The sequence below is a fragment of the Hyla sarda genome, chromosome 2, assembly GCF_029499605.1.
Source record: "Hyla sarda isolate aHylSar1 chromosome 2, aHylSar1.hap1, whole genome shotgun sequence".
Classification (NCBI taxonomy): Eukaryota; Metazoa; Chordata; class Amphibia; order Anura; family Hylidae; genus Hyla; species Hyla sarda.
The window spans coordinates 494,527,389-494,545,140 of record NC_079190.1 but is presented as its reverse complement, the minus strand read 5'-3'; the positions used below and the strand labels follow the sequence as shown (position 1 = coordinate 494,545,140).

Here is a 17,752-nt window from a genome sequence, read left to right as displayed (position 1 = left end):
CACGGTTATGGGGCACTGTGGATGTTACGGTTATGGGGCACTGTGTATGTCACTGTTATGGGGCACTGTGGATGTTACGGTTATGGGGCACTGTGGATGTCACGGTTATGGGGCACTGTGGATGTCACGGTTATGGGGGCACTGTGGATGTCACGGTTATGGGGCACTGTGGATGTCACGGTTATGGGGCACTGTGGATGTCACGGTTATGGGGCACTGTGGATGTCACGGTTATGGGGCACTGTGGATGTCACGGTTATGGGGCACTGTGGATGTCACGGTTATGGGGCACTGTGGATGTCACGGTTATGGGGCACTGTGGATGTCACGGTTATGGGGCACTGTGGATGTCACGGTTATGGGGCACTGTGGATGTCACGGTTATGGGGCACTGTGGATGTCACGGTTATGGGACACTGTGGATGTCACGGTTATGGGGCACTGTGGATGTCACGGTTATGGGGGCACTCTGGATGTCACTGTTATGGGGCACTGTGGATATCACTGTTATGGGGCACTGTGGATGTCACGGTTATGGGGCACTGTGGATGTCACGGTTATGGGGCACTGTGGATGTCACGGTTATGGGGCACTGTTGATGTCACGGTTATGGGGCACTGTGGATGTCACGGTTATGGGGCACTGTGGATGTCACGGTTATGGGGCACTGTGGATGTCACGGTTATGGGGCACTGTGGATTTCACGGTTATGGTGCACTGGCAATGTGTATGTTACTGTTATGGGGCACTGTGGATGTCACGGTTATGGGGCACTGTGGATGTTACGGTTATGGGGCACTGTGTATGTCACTGTTATGGGGCACTGTGGATGTTACGGTTATGGGGCACTGTGGATGTCACGGTTATGGGGCACTGTGGATGTCACGGTTATGGGGGCACTGTGGATGTCACGGTTATGGGGCACTGTGGATGTCACGGTTATGGGGCACTGTGGATGTCACGGTTATGGGGCACTGTGGATGTCACGGTTATGGGGCACTGTGGATGTCACGGTTATGGGGCACTGTGGATGTCACGGTTATGGGGCACTGTGGATGTCACGGTTATGGGGCACTGTGGATGTCACGGTTATGGGGCACTGTGGATGTCACGGTTATGGGGCACTGTGGATGTCACGGTTATGGGGCACTGTGGATGTCACGGTTATGGGACACTGTGGATGTCACGGTTATGGGGCACTGTGGATGTCACGGTTATGGGGGCACTCTGGATGTCACTGTTATGGGGCACTGTGGATATCACTGTTATGGGGCACTGTGGATGTCACGGTTATGGGGCACTGTGGATGTCACGGTTATGGGGCACTGTGGATGTCACGGTTATGGGGCACTGTTGATGTCACGGTTATGGGGCACTGTGGATGTCACGGTTATGGGGCACTGTGGATGTCACGGTTATGGGGCACTGTGGATGTCACGGTTATGGGGCACTGTGGATTTCACGGTTATGGTGCACTGGCAATGTGTATGTTACTGTTATGGGGCACTGTGGATGTCACGGTTATGGGGCACTGTGGATGTCACGGTTATGGGGCACTGTGGATGTCACGGTTATGGGGGCACTGTGGATGTCACTGTTATGGGGCACTGTGGATATCACTGTTATGGGGCACTGTGGATGTCACGGTTATGGGGCACTGTGGATGTCACGGTTATGGGGCACTGTGGATGTCACGGTTATAGGGCACTGTGGATGTCACGGTTATGGGGCACTGTGGATGTCACGGTTATGGGGCACTGTGGATTTCACGGTTATGGGGCACTGTGGATGTCACGGTTATGGGGCACTGGATGTCACGGTTATGGGGCACTGTGGATGACACGGTTATGGGGCACTGTGGATGTCACGGTTATGGGGCACTGTGGATTTCACGGTTATGGGGCACTGTGGATGTCACGGTTATGGGGGCACTGTTGATGTCACTGTTATGGGGCACTGTGGATGTCACGGTTATGGGGCACTGTGGATGTCACGGTTATGGGGCACTGTGGATGTCACGGTTATGGGGCACTGTGGATGTCACGGTTATGGGGCACTGTGGATTTCACGGTTATGGGGCACTGTGGATGTCACTGTTATGGGGCACTGGATGTCACGGTTATGGGGCACTGTGGATGTCACGGTTATGGGGCACTGTGGATGTCACGGTTATGGGGCACTGTGGATGTCACGGTTATGGGGCACTGTGGATGTCACGGTTATGGGGCACTGTGGATGTCACGGTTATGGGGCACTGTGGATGTCACGGTTATGGGGGCACTGTGGATGTCACTGTTATGGGGCACTGTGGATATCACTGTTATGGGGCACTGTGGATGTCACGGTTATGGGGCACTGTGGATGTCACGGTTATGGGGGCACTGTTGATGTCACTGTTATGGGGCACTGTGGATGTCACGGTTATGGGGCACTGTGGATGTCACGGTTATGGGGCACTGTGGATGTCACGGTTATGGGGCACTGTGGATGTCACGGTTATGGGGCACTGTGGATTTCACGGTTATGGTGCACTGGCAATGTGTATGTTACTGTTATGGGGCACTGTGGATGTCACGGTTATGGGGCACTGTGGATGTCACGGTTATGGGGCACTGTGGATGTCACGGTTATGGGGGCACTGTGGATGTCACTGTTATGGGGCACTGTGGATATCACTGTTATGGGGCACTGTGGATGTCACGGTTATGGGGCACTGTGGATGTCACGGTTATGGGGCACTGTGGATGTCACGGTTATGGGGGCACTGTGGATGTCACGGTTATGGGGGCACTGTTGATGTCACTGTTATGGGGCACTGTGGATGTCACGGTTATGGGGCACTGTGGATGTCACGGTTATGGGGCACTGTGGATGTCACGGTTATGGGGCACTGTGGATGTCACGGTTATGGGGCACTGTGGATTTCACGGTTATGGTGCACTGGCAATGTGTATGTTACTGTTATGGGGCACTGTGTATGTCACGGTTATGGGGCACTGTGGATTTCACGGTTATGGGGCACTGTGGATGTCACTGTTATGGGGCACTGTATGTCACGGTTATGGGGCACTGTGGATGTCACGGTTATGGGGCACTGTGGATGTCACGGTTATGGGGGGCACTGTGGATGTCACGGTTATGGGGGTCACTGTGGATGTCACGGTTATGGGGCACTGTGGATGTCACGGTTATGGGGGCACTGTGTATGTCACTGTTATGGGGCACTGTGTATGTCACTGTTATGGGGCACTGTGGATGTCACGGTTATGGGGCACTGTGGATGTCACGGTTATGGGGCACTGTGGATGTCACGGTTATGGGGCACTGTGGATGTCACGGTTATGGGGCACTGTGGATGTCACGGTTATGGGGCACTGTGGATTTCACGGTTATGGTGCACTGGCAATGTGTATGTTACTGTTATGGGGCACTGTGGATTTCACGGTTATGGGGCACTGTGGTCGTCACGTTTAAGGGGGCACTGTGGATGTCACGGTTATGGGGCACTGTGGATTTCACGGTTATGGGGCACTGTGGATGTCACTGTTATGGGGCACTGTGGATGTCACGGTTATGGTGCACTGGCAATGTGTATGTTACTGTTATGGGGCACTGTGTATATCATGGTTATGGTGCACTGGCACTGTGTATGTTACTGTTATGGGGACTGTGGATGCCACTGTTATTGGGGAACTTTTATGTTACTTATGGGGCACGGTGTATGTCATTGTAATGGGAACTATGTGTATATCACTGTTATGGGGCACTCTGTACGTCACTGTTATGGGGGCACTGCATATGTCACTCTTCTGGGGCAATGCGTAGGTCACTGTTTTGAGGCAGTTTGTATGACACGAATATATGGGCATTGTGGCTGCCTACTTCTATAGAAAAGCACTATGCTTTCACTGTCATAGGGTAATTGTAGTGTTACTGTGATGGGGGGCACTGGGGCTGATTACCGCTATAGGGAGGCACCTATGTGAAGCACCCCAACCGTCACTGCTATAAGGGCACTGTGACTCCACAGCATAAGATAAAGAGATGCTGCAGAAGAGGGAGGTACACAGGTGCAACATTTTGATGCAACATTTCTTTGGACCCTCATTCCTTGATCATGGGTAGTACCCCCCCCCCACCCCCCACATTAGATTTCTCTTTGAAGTAGCCTGATCCATATATGTCCCTCATCTGATCCCTTTAACCTTTTCCAAAATCAGCCATCTGAGACTGAAATGTAACAACATGTACAAAGTGCATGTGTATGCATAGAGCAGGAACCAGATATGGAAACAGGGCTCGGTTTACAGCTGACTGTCAATCAAGCACTGTTATAAAAAAGAAGTCCCATGCCCAATCAGTATAGAAAAATGTATCCCCTATCCGTAGGAGTAATTTTTAGATCGCGGGGGTTCCGAGCACTGTGGCCCTTCGCAATCGTCTGTACTGAGCCCCGGCTCTCCCACAGAGTGGCACGTCATGACCCCCGCTTCAGGTGCCACGCCCTTTCCATATATCTCTATGGGAGAGCTGTTTGGCTATCTTCGGGAGATATATGGAGCGGGTGTGGCAGCCCCCGCTTCGGGTTTGGGTTGTGAGGCGCCACTCTGTAGGAGAGCCAGGGCGCCGTGTAGGAGATCGGGAGTAGCCACATTGCTCAGACTTCCCGTATTCTAAAACCTGTGGATAGGGGACACGTTTTTCTTTGGATAGGGGATAAGATGTCTAGGGGCGGAGTACCCCTTTAAGGGCTTGCTGGGACTTGTAGTAGAGGAGGTCAATTTAATGCAGGCCAAGTTGACTTGACAAATGATGACTGTGACTGACTTGACTGTGACTGTGGTTACTTGCAAGTTTGTGGCTGTAGACTGGACTTGAGGCCTCTTATGACTCTGGACACTTAGGCTCGACTTGACTGGACCTCAGCAAGAAGCAGAGGCTTTTATGGGGGAGGCTCTGGTGGGGTCCCATTGGTCACCCCTAGGTCACCTGGTCACTGATACCTCCTGGGTAACAATCACATGACAACTCACATGGTAAAGAGTCTTAAAGTGACAACGTGTTCTTCGCACATTACACAGTATAATACATGATAAACATATGTACATGGGGACAGATGCAAGGGGGGGCCCAGGGGACACAGAAGGGAGGCTGCCTGACAGGGCAGCAAGGGGACGAGGTAACACTTCCCGTACTGGGCCACCACACGGATGAATTGATGGAAGGGGAAGGATTAATGACCGTGGCCACCTGTTAATGAGGGCTCCAGCCAAAGACAATATGGAGGCTATATTTAGTCTGTGTGTATGGAGAGGAGCGATAACCAGCCTAGGCCCTGTTACCGCAGCAACCATCTCTTGTGGCTTGGCAATCCTGAAAAGTATATTGATCATCCATAATGATGTAGAGAGAGAGAGAGAGAGTGAGTGTGGGGGTTATCACAGGCTGACAGCGGGAACCTCACTCGGGGGCGCACGCCAAAGACGAACATCCACCTGCGCAAAACCTCCCTTATGTAGAAAAGATTTAGTATACATGGCGGGTGGAGTAATACCCCAGGGGGTGCAAATCAGCAGGTTACAAGGTGCATAAACACTGCCTGCCAACCCAGCAACTAACACGCCAAGTCCAACCTTTACTATTTATTTATCTATCTCATATCTATCTATCTATCTATCTATCTATCTTATATCTATCTATCTATCTCATATCTATCTATCTCATATTTATATCTATCTCATATCTATTTATCTTTCTAGGCAAAGAATTTCAGCAGCACACCCGTAGTTAAAGTGCAAAAGGTGGAATTTTACTGACCCATATTAAATGCGTTTGATATGGGTCAATAAAATCCCACCTTTTGCACTTTAACTACGGGTGTGCTGCTGACATTTTTTGCCTGGATTGTCTATGCAGTCTGCGATTGGGACTGTACCCTTCTACTTGCACCCCTGGACTTTTCAACTACTGTGGTAGTGCTGCTTACCTCTTGGACTGCTATTTATCTATCTATCTATCTATCTATTTCATAAAGTCCTCCCCCAATCTGAACAGTGTCCAGTATTGTCAGAAAATCACATGCCGACGCGAATAAGGTTTGCGCCAGAAAGTGTAAGGGACTTTATCGGTGGAAAGTGTTATTACCGAGTCGGTACCTGAAAGGGCTAACTTATTCCGGTGTTTCCTGCGTGCGCGAGCGGTCGCAGCTAAGCCCTGTCAATCCCCAGTGGTGACGCCTCTTCAGTGCTGCGAGGAGGAACCAAAGAGCCTCCCTCTGTTGCACAGGGGAATATTTTGCCGACCGGACCAAAACAGCCAAAGTTCCCTGGGAGCAGCCATATTAGAAGCTCCGGCTGCTGCGCTTGTCTCTGTTGTTACCTGTCAAGCACCCGCTGCAGCGCAGACCCTGCAAACACCAACGTTTGTCAGTATCAAGTCTCCAGTGCCAGTTACTATCAGTATTAACCCGTTAGTGCCTGCAAGTCTGGTTGCAAGACGGATTACAACCGGGTGACTGCAAAATAGAGGGGGAGCATCCATTATCAGTCAAGTCAAAGCAGCTGCTGCGCTACAGTAAGCATCTTAAAGGAGAACGCATCTTCTTTCCCTTAAGGCGACAGCGCCCCTTCATCTTCAGCAGCGAGGTCATCATCTGCCCCAGCAGCCAGAATCTTGCCAGCCCTGCCTGCAGTCAGCATTAACAGTCCTGGGGTTCCAGCATCTGTACCAGTATTCATGGGGAACCCTATCCTCCCTACCTACAATGTAGACGCCTTTACCTTGAGGGATTTCAAAGAGAGGATCCAGAGTTTGTCTTTTACTCTTTCCCTCCTAACCAACAGGTGCAATTGCTCACAGGTCAACTACAAGGACCAGCTTTAGAGGAAGTCCGCACCTGGACTGTAGAGCAGATCTTTGAAGGTATCTTACCAGGTATTTGAGTCACATTCTCCATCAGAGGTACGTCTCTGGCTCTATGAAAGGCAACAAAAGCCAAGTGAGACCTTGAGAGCATATGCCGTAGCCCTACAGAATGCCTTAGAGACTGTTAAAAAGTTTGATGGGATAACTCCCGAGGAGGGCAACAAGGTGTTAATGGACAGATTTATTGATGGGGCTCATAATAAGTGCGACAAAGCCCAGCTGAGAATGTTAGAGGTCCAAAACCCCAACTTGTCATTCACCGCTTTCAAGAGACTGGCTACCAAGTAATTGAGTGCGGGACTGAGATAGAGGAAGTTTGTACACCCCTTACACCCGTTCTAGAGCCACTAGGGGCGGTAGCCAGACCTATACTACCACCGTCGCCAGCCCCCTGCCCCAGTATCATCTACTTTGCCAGTCACCGCAGCTTCAGATTTACAGAGTGTTAGGCAGGACATTGAACAACTGACTAAGGCTGTGAAGGAGCTTGCCACCCGGGCTGTTCTACCTGACCGTGAACCACCCCTGCCTAGGAAACCTGCCCGTGCCCCTGCTCCTGCTCCCCACAATTTCAATTACCACAATCCTCCGCCCAATAGACCCTCGAGGACTCAAAAACCCTTTTGCACTTACTGTAATAAGTCAGGACATTGGAAAATGAAGTGCTGGGATTTAAAAGTCAATCCCTGAACGACCTAAGTCAGGACTCTCACTTTATGTCGCCTCCTGCCCCTATGTAAAAGTTATTGTAGAAGGTGTACCATTGATAGATACAGGGTCACAAGTGTCTACTAGACCTAAAAGTTTTTTCTATCAGCATTGGGATGCTAATTTATTGTGTGAGCCTGATGATGTTAACTTCCGAGTAGTTGCGGGTAATGGGCTACCAGTCCCCAGACATGGATACTCGGAACCAACCATTCAGTTGGGAGAGCATGTACTTAGCGGGAAGGGAATGATTGTAACTAATCTGACAGATAAGGGGTCTGCTGAGTTTATATTGGGGATTTGAATTGTTTCATTGAAGTGTTAGATGCCTTGCATGCCTCTCTCCCCCATATGTCCCCTTCAGGCCAGCGGGCTGCGCAGCACCACTTGAAAGTTCCACAGGCAGAGCAGAAGTTTGCCAACATGCAAGGTGAAATCTGTAGAGTACTAGTTCAAGATATTAGGTCGGTGACCTTACAACCCAACACGGAGACTGTCATCTGGTGTTGTGCATGTCCCGGAGTCAAGAATAGGTACTATCAAGCCCTGCTGGAACCTATGCAAATGGGAGATCATCCTCTTGTTCGAGCTGCGAGAAGCCTTGTCACTGTCACCAAAGGGAGAGTCCCGGTGTAATTAGTAAACCTGTCTGCTACTGTCTGGCCCAAGACACTTCTGTAGCCCAGCTGTACCTCCTAGAGTCGAAAGACATTGTGACAGAATGTCTGGTGGCCCGACAGCATGCAGCTCAAGTGGCTGAAGGATCCAGTGTGAGCCCTCCAGAGCCCTGGTGGGCGCAACTCCAGGTTGGAGACGACACTACCCCAAGGGACCAAGTCAATGGAATCATCAGTGTTGCCAAAAGGTACGATGAGGCTTTTAGCAAGCACCCCACAGACTTTGGGCAGACTTCAATGATCCAGCACCGAAGTCTCACAGGTGACAGCCCACCTATCAAGAAAAGGCACCATCCGGTCACGCCCGGCATGTACCAGACTGTCAAGAAGATGCTGACATGAAAGAGGCAGACGTAATCCAGGAAAGTCAGAGCCCCTGGGCGGCACTCATTGTCCTAGTCAAGAAAAAAGACGGAACCATCCACTTCTGTGTCGACTACAGGAAATTGAACTATGTCACACACAAGGATGCTTATCCATTGCCAAGGATCAAAAAGTCACTCACCGCCCTTGGGTCGGCTGCTTACTTCTCCACCCTGGACTTTAAGGACAACTGCAGCGGTATGACACTTATCCCCTAACCACAGGATAGGGGATAAGTGTTTGATTGCGGGGGGTCCAACCGCTGGGACCCCCTGTGATCTCCCTAACGGGGCACTGCAATTAGCGCTCGTGGTGAGTGCTAAGGCGCGTAGCGTCGACCTAGAGGTCGACAGTGACGCCCCTTCTCCTCCCCATCCCCATACAGTTCTATGGGGGAGACGGGGAGGCACGAACGCTGCCTCCCTGCCTCTCCCATAGAGATGTATGGAGGAGACGTGCCGGCTGCAATGTCATGCTGCGGCCGGCACGCCCCCTGCACGGGACAGCTGCGGCCCCGTACAGGAGATCACAGGGGGGTCCCAGTGGTCGGACCCCCCGCGATCAAACACTTATCCCCTATCCTGTGGATAGGAGATAAGTGTTAATCACGCTGCACATGTCCTTTAACCAGTGGATATTGGCAAGTGCCCATGGCCATGGAGGATCGGGAGAAGACCGCCTTCGTGACCCATCGGACTGTTTGAGTTTAAAAGTATGCTGTTTGTGCTGTGCAATGCCCCTGCTACGTTCCAGCGTCTGATGGATAGGTGACTAGGCCATCTGAATTTTCAAAGTGTCCTATTGTACCTGGACGATGTCATTGTGTATTCCAAGTCTTACCAGGAACATCTTAGCCACCCGTCAGACGTCTTCCAATCCTAATCAAGCATGGGCTGAAGATCAAACCATTAAAGTGTCACTTGCTCAAACCTCAGGTCCACTTCTTGGGTAATGTTGTCAGCGCAGAGGGAGTCCAGCCTAATCCTGAAATGGTGGAAGTTGTCAAGAACTGGCCAACCCTGCGCACGGTGAAAGATGTCAGGAGCTTCCTGGGGTTTGCCGTTTCATTCCCCACTTTGCCCAGATTGCAGAACCCCTCACAGCTCCTTTACAGGGTACGGCGAAGGAGAACTACAATGGAAGACTGTTGAATGGGCCGAAGAGTGGGCCGAAGAGCAAGAGACGGCGTTTCGAGCTTTCAAACATCTGCTGACAGATCCACCCATCTTGGCGTATCCAGACTACAGTCAGCCGTTCTGGCTGTATACTGTTGCCAGTTTTGAAGGTCTGGAAGCTGTCCTGTCCCAAGTCCAGGAAGGGCAAGAGTGAGTAATTACCTATGCCAGTCGTAACCTGCTAGGAGCAGAGATGAACAATTCAAATTCCAACTCATTCAAATGTGAACTTCTCACCCTGGTGTGGGCCGTGACCGAAAAGTTCAAAGACTACGCCATTTACTGTCTACATGGATAATAACCCTTTGGCTCACCTGAACACTGCCAAGTTGGGTGCAATCGAGCAGCGTTGGGCTTCAAGATTAGCTAATTACAGTTTCACCATCAAGTACAGAAGCGGCAAGTCGAATGTCAATGCCGATGTACTGTCTCGGATGACCCCCGGCAGCTGACAGCTCAGTAGCACACAGTGTCAGTAGCACACAGTGAGGGAGGACGTTTAGTCCTGTACAGTAAGGGCAAGAGAGGGGCACGCCCCCTGCCTGTGAGAAGATGAAAATTCTGTGTGATCTGATATAAGCTGATTTTAAAGGAAATACAGAAGCTAGACACACAAAAGTTTTATGTACATGATCAGGATGAGGTACCGAGGTACCGAGTACTTTTTTTTTTTTTTCTGTGATATGATAGGTAAGCTTTAAGTAAAGCATGTGGAGTGACAGAAATGCTGAATATAGAGGTAACAATGGTGTGTTGTATAAAATATGTATAAAGTTCTGGGGGAGAAGTGTTTTAGTACCGAAGAGCCCCAGTAGCTAAGGCATTGGGTAAATACCCTCCGGCAGCCCAATCCACAATTTATGTGTTTTAGTGTCTAGAGTGTAATGAATCCAGTGCGTCTAACAATTTATGTCCCAAAGGAGCATGTTTGGACATCTCTAAAGTGCTACATGTACTCATCCACTGTTGTTATTAACTATCCAGACCTGTGAAGGACATTTTATACCAATATGCCCCAGGAACTGTCACTAGGCCTCAGTTGCCACTGTTATTCGTCCGCCCTCCAGAACTGGGTGCAGAGGATGGCTGTGCTTAAGAGGGGGAGTTTGTGGTTGCCCTGTACAGGAGGTGTTACCCTGTACCCTTGCTGCCCTGTCAGGCAGCCTCCTTACAGTGTCCCCTTGGCCCCCTTGCATCCATCCCCCCATGTAAGTATGCTTCTAATGTATTATACCATGTAACGTGTTCAGAAAGCATGAAATGTGTTCAGAAAGCGTTATCACTTTAAGACTGTTAACCATGTGACTTGTCATGTGATTGTTACCCAGAAGGTACCAGTGACCAGGTGTTCCCAGGGGTGACCTATGGGCTCCCTGCTGGTCTCCCCCATATAAGCCCTGGGTGGAGCTAGCTCTCTCTCTCTTTCGAGTCCTAGAGAGTGTCCAGAGTCATAGGAGGCCTCAAGTCCAGTCTGCAGCCACAAGTACCCATAGTCTCAGTCTTGTCAGTCATCAGTCACAAGTCAAGTCAGTCACAGTCATCATTTGTCAAGTCAACGTGGCCTTCATTAAATTTACCCCATCTACTACAAGTCTGAGCAAGCCCTTAAGGTCTCTGAGTCACTGGTCACCTCCATGGCCCCTGGCTGAACTGTATAGACTTTACCATCGTCTGCACTCAGTAAAGCTACCGTTATCCGTAACTTGGCTTCTGAGTCATTATTGCCCCCGTGCCTAGCCCAGGATCTAGCGGTATACCTTCAGGTGGTATCGAGGATAAACCATGCCCTGGCGTCACGAATACAAGGGGTTAATGCCATCTGCCCCTATGGTAATTCCATCTGCCCTTTGCATCACACCCTCTACCACATATCTATCTATCTATTTGTCTGTCTTTCTATAGCCAAAAAGTACCAATATCCCCCATATAGTGGTAGATACTTGTCCTGCACAGGCTCTGCCACACCTATAAGTGATTACAGTGCACTTACATCCAGTGACTACAGGTGGTCTCTTTTTTGATCAGACTTATTCCCTTTCTCCTTTCTTCTCTATAAAGCCCAAAACACCATTCTCTGCAGAGATCGCTCCCTCCTTTAATGAATCATATGGTAAAAGTGCCCTCCTTTGTGTCCTGCACAGTAATGGGGCCCTCCACTTTGTATGTATGCCCTTTAGTCATCTTGCCCTCTTAGTGCCCCTCACTAAGTAACGATGCTTCCACTAAATCCCACACTCACTAACAATTCCCCTTTGTGCCCTCATTTAGTATGAATGCCCCCACTATGCCCCCCACTTACTATTTATGTTCTTAGAAACAATGACCCAACTGTGCTCCCATTCAGCAATGAAAACCCAAAGTTGCCCATACTCTGTATTAAAGCCCATAGTTTACACCACAAATTAGTAATAATGCCCCAAATGTGCCTCCACTCGGTAATAATGACCCAACTGGGCCCTTGCTCAGTATCAATACCCACACTGTGTCTTATTGTGGCCCAAAAAAAACAACTAATACTTACCTAGGCCGTTCCTACTACAGCTCCCTGCTCCACAGTTGTATTTATCTGCTTCTCTGCCCATTCCATGTCATCAGTTTATAATGTTTTTTCTTTTACTGTTTTTGTTTAGATGGAACCCCCAAAATAAGTTCGGCCTTCACTGAAAAAGTGGTGACTGCCGGAGAAGCCGTGTCCCTGATGTGTAACGTAAAGGGCACCCCTCTGCCGACCATCACCTGGACGCTGGACGACGAGTCCATTATCAAGAACGGCAACCACCGAATCAGCCAGCTCATCACCTCTGACGGCAACGTTGTCAGCTATCTGAACATCACCAACGCGGGGGTGCGGGACGGGGGAGTCTACCGCTGCACTGCCAATAACTCTGCGGGAGTCGTCCCGTACCAGGCTCGAATAAACGTAAGAGGTGCTTGTCAAATCAGCTCCTCAAAAACCAAAATTTACAATAAAATTCTTAATTCATGAAATCAATAGGCGATTCAGAATTCTGCTGGTTGCCCCTGGCACCGGTCAGCAATTTAGCTCCACCCTGCTGTCAGACAGCCGATATCTGAGCCCCCACAATCAGGGCTCAAGTCCTGCAGGAATATGTGGGAACTGAGTTCCTGTACTTTTTTCACAGCAGGAACACCGTTCCCATTAGCAGCAGTTCTGCAGGACCAGCCCCTGAGTGGAAGAGTTCCACAATTCACTGCTCTCTGGTAACAGGAAATCAGCTGAATTCTTGATATCTTATAACTCAAGTAATGTAAAAATTTTGTATTTTTATTTTACGTTTTCTTTCAGTGTTTATGTAAAAAATAGACAATGTATTTATTTTTCTTTTAGAAGCTCATGTGTTACCGTATTTTTCGCCCTATAGGACGCACCGGCGTATAAGACGCACCCAATTTATAGATGCAAAATCTAATAAAATAAAGATTTTGAACTAGATAGTGGTCTTCAACCTGCGGACCTCCAGATGTTGCAAAACTACAACTGCCAGCATGCCCGGACAGCTGTTGGCTGTCCGAACATGCTGGGAGTTGTAGTTTTGCAACATCTGGAGGTCCGCAGATTGAAGACCACTGCATAGGAGGTAATACTCACGTGTCCCCACCGCTCCGGACCCGTCACCGCTGCCCTGGATGTCGCTCCATCACTGTCGCCGTGTCCCCGTCGCTCCGTAAGGTCTCTGCTGCCGGCCGGGTATCCTCGCTCTCTGTCGCCGCCATCACATCGTTACGCACGCCGACGCACGTACGCGACTACGTGATGACGAGGAAGGAGAGCGCCGGCCATACAGGGGATCCCTGAACGGAGAAGACACCGAGGAGGCAAGTAAGGTCCCTCCCGGTGTCCTGTAAGCACTAACCCGGCTATTCAGTCGGGCTGTTCGGGACCGCCGCGGTGAAATCGCGGCGGTCCCGAACAGCCCGACTGAACAGCCGGGTTAGTGTCACTTTCCCTTCAGACACTGCGGTCAGCTTTGATCGCCGCGTCTGAAGGGTTAATACAGGTCATCACCGCGATCGGTGATGTCCTGTATTAGCCGCGGGTCCCGGCCGTTGATGGCCGCAGGGACCGCCGCGATAGGGGTGTATTCGCCCCATAAGACGCACAGACTTTTCCCCCCCAGTTTTGGGGAAGAAAAAGTGCGTCTTATACGGCGAAAAATACGGTTTTTGTTTTAGGTATATATACCCTGACTTTATGGATAACTGGATGTAGCAGGGTGGGACCTGCTTGTATGCATCATGTCATATAGCCTATGTCTTTAACTGTGAACTTCCTGCTGTTGCAAAACTACAACTCCCAGCATGCCCGGACAGCCGTTGGCTGTCCTGGCATGCTGGAAGTTGTAGTTTTTCCACAGCTGGAGATCCAAAGTTTGGAGACCACTGTCATATAGATTTGTTATTGTGTCATTCTCCTAAAATGTGTCTTCAGCACCTATGCAGATCAGTGTGTCTCCATAGTAACAGACTACAAGAAAACCCTGTGTAGTCTGCTCCTGCAGTCTTACACCTTTCACTCTGTTCTTAGCAGATAAGTAGGGGACACATGTATGGGAGTCTTTTCATAGGACCTGACTACAGCGGCTTTGCATGTAGTCTGTTACCATGGAGACACATAGATCTGCTTAGAAGCTGTAGCAAAGACATTTTTTTTTATTTTTTTTACCAAAGTTGCTTCATTTTGCATTGAAACAACTGAAGCATATACAATAGACTTCAATATTACATTTGTGCTTTTGTATTCTAGAATCATATAGTGCTCCTTATGTTCCTCTTTTTAGGGCCGGCAAGTATTCGACCAATGAAAAATATCACAGCAATAGCCGGGAGAGACACCTACATTCACTGCCGTGTGATCGGGTACCCCTACTACTCCATAAAGTGGTACAAGAACTCCATCCTCATCCCGTTCAACCACCGCCAGGTGGCTTTCGAGAGCAATGGGACTTTAAAGCTCTCGGATGTGCAGAAGGACGTGGACGAAGGGGAATACACCTGTAATGTTCTCGTCCAGCCCCAGCTCTCCACAAGCCAGAGTGTCTATGTCACTGTGAAAGGTGAGATAATGGTGGTGATTGTTTTTTTTTTTGGGGGGGGGGGGGGGGGCGGTTCAAGACCAAGCAAAGAACACGGTACTGGTAGAGTGGTCTCCCAAGTTACAATATTAAAGGGGACAAGATGTCTGATTGCGGGGGTCCTGCTGCTGGGCCCCCCCCCCCCCCCCACAATCTCCCGCAGTGGTCGGGACGTCATGGCCTCGCCGTAACATCACGTCATGCCCCTCCATTCATGTCTATGGGAGGGGGCGTGTCAGCTGACACGCCCCCTCCCATAGACATGAATGGAGGGGGCGTGGCGTGACATCACGGGGATGTGGCTGTGATGTCACGATCACGGCCTCCGGCTCCAAGCGCTCTGGACAAAATGTTCAGAACGCTGGAGCACCGGAGTACCCCTTTAATGACTACTGTATGTTGAAACCATTGTATAATGAGAACATAACTCTATGAAAATCTGGTAATTGGTTCTGATGCCCCAAATTTTCATCCAAAAATAGAAAAAAATTAAGGATTAAAGAGAAATAAGAACATAAGTAATAATACAGGAAAAGAAAATCCTTACTTATAAAAGTCAGAAAGATCTGCTGGAGCTGTAATCACTGTCTATGTAGAGGACAGGAGCTTCTTCAGGGTCCTGTACAGAACACAGTGTTCTAATAAAGTAACATGGAGCCCCCTCACCTGGTGTCCAAAGGAGCAGCTAACCCTGGGACAGGTACAGAGTACAGAACATGTAATACCTCCCTGTACTGTAGGGGGCGCTACCAGACACCAGTCAGTGCATGCACTTCAGTAATACAGGTAAAGAGTAGTACAGAACATGTAATACCTCCCTGTACTGTAGGGGGCGCTACCAGACACCAGTCAGTGCATGCACTTCAGTAATACAGGTAAAGAGTACAGAACATGTAATACCTCCCTGTACTGTAGGGGGCGCTACCAGACACCAGTCAGTGCATGCACTTCAGTAATACAGGTAAAGAGTAGTACAGAACATGTAATACCTCCCTGTACTGTAGGGGGCACTACCAGACACCAGTCAGTGCATGCACTTCAGTAATACAGGTAAAGAGTAGTACAGAACATGTAATACCTCCCTGCACTGTAGGGGGCGCTACCAGACACCAGTCAGTGCATGCACTTCAGTAATACAGGTAAAGAGTAGTACAGAACATGTAATACCTCCCTGTACTGTAGGGGGCGCTACCAGACATCAGTCAGTGCATGAACTTCAGTAATGCAGGTAAAGAGTAGTACAGAACATGTAATACCTCCCTGTACTGTAGGGGGCACTACCAGACACCAGTCAGTGCATGCACTTCAGTAATACAGGTAAAGAGTAGTACAGAACATGTAATACCTCCCTGCACTGTAGGGGGCGCTACCAGACACCAGTCAGTGCATGCACTTCAGTAATACAGGTAAAGAGTAGTACAGAACATGTAATACCTCCCTGTACTGTAGGGGGCGCTACCAGACATCAGTCAGTGCATGAACTTCAGTAATGCAGGTAAAGAGTAGTACAGAACATGTAATACCTCCCTGTACTCTAGGGGGCACTACCAGGCAGCAAGTCAGTGCATACACTTCAGTAATACAGGTAAAGAGTACAGAACATGTAATACCTCCCTGTACTGTAGGGGGCACTACCAGGCAGCAAGTCAGTGCATGCACTTTAGGAATACCTGTGAAATGTCAATTCTGATTGGTCGGTTCTTCCAGCCATTGACATGTTTTGCAGATCTGGACTGTCCATAGCATTGTATGGTGAGTCTGGTTTTAAGGCGCAACTGTCACAAATTTTTCAACCCCCCCCCCCCTTGACTACTACCAATATATTACTTAAAACTTAATACAGACATACCTTTGGCTGCGCTTGTTCATCTTTTTTCATGTTTAAAAATCTTTATTTTCTACAGTCACCCACAGTCGGATAGACGTGGCTTGGGGTTCGCAAAGCGCCACCGCCACCACCGCGCCTTTCTTCTCTGTCATCGCTGGGACCGTATAAAAATATATATATATATATATATTCTGTCATAAGGAAAAACTTTTTTTTATGAAATTCAGGATGGAATTAAACACAATCAAAGCCGACGCCGATAGTCAGGATGCAATTAAAAGATTTGTTGAGATAGATGTAATTATAAATGGCGTCCTCTAGAGATCTCCCCCCGCCGGGCTGTTGTCTGTAGCTATGGAGACATTTCACCTATTTACACAGCACCGTCTGATTTGTCGGCTTCTAACTCCGGCCTGAAGGGGCAACAGTAAAGGAAGGGTTAAACACTGAAAAGAGCTTTGGGTGTCATTTTGGGGGCCCCCAGGGTGGGTGTAGGTTCCTGAAGGCAGAAGACGTAACTACGCTAGGAAATGCCACTGAGGGATAATTCACAATTAAAGTAAAAAAAATAAATAAATAAAAAATTAGGAAACTACAGATTAAAAAATAGATAAAAATAATTGTATTGTTGCTCAATGAATATTATTGTAGCATGGGAGTACTAGGAACCATTATGGTTCAGGTCAGCTGGGAGTTGTAGTCCTTTACGTGATATGTCATGTGGTAGGTACTAATACAGTGGTCCCTCAAGTTACAATATTAATTGGTTCTGGGACAACCATTGTATGTTGAAACCATTGTATGTTGAGACCAGAACTCTGTGGAAACCTGGTAATTGGTTCTGAAGCCACCAAAATGTCATCCAAAAATAGGAAAAAGGGAAAATTAAAGAAAAATAAGTAAGCTCTTACATATAAAAGTAACAAAAATCTGCTGGGAGCTGTAAATCACTGTCTATGTCAGTGTTTCCCAAGCAGGGAGCCT

At 49.0% G+C, this 17,752-nt stretch overlaps 1 protein-coding gene and 1 long non-coding RNA gene across 5 annotated transcripts in view; one reads left to right on the top strand and one right to left on the bottom strand.

The window, feature by feature from the left end:
- The window catches only part of DSCAM (DS cell adhesion molecule), a 586,110-nt gene that overhangs the window by 232,456 nt on the left and 335,902 nt on the right, over nt 1-17,752 (top strand). For all 4 annotated transcript variants that reach the window (XM_056559695.1, XM_056559697.1, XM_056559696.1 and 1 more), the window contains 2 exons: nt 12,478-12,774; nt 14,647-14,922. In XM_056559695.1, coding sequence (XP_056415670.1) covers nt 12,478-12,774; nt 14,647-14,922 — 573 coding nt within the window. The remainder of the gene's footprint in view (nt 1-12,477; nt 12,775-14,646; nt 14,923-17,752) is intronic.
- Nucleotides 1-17,752, bottom strand: part of LOC130357174 (uncharacterized) — a 59,955-nt gene that overhangs the window by 21,717 nt on the left and 20,486 nt on the right. The gene's annotated exons all lie outside the window — the stretch shown is intronic.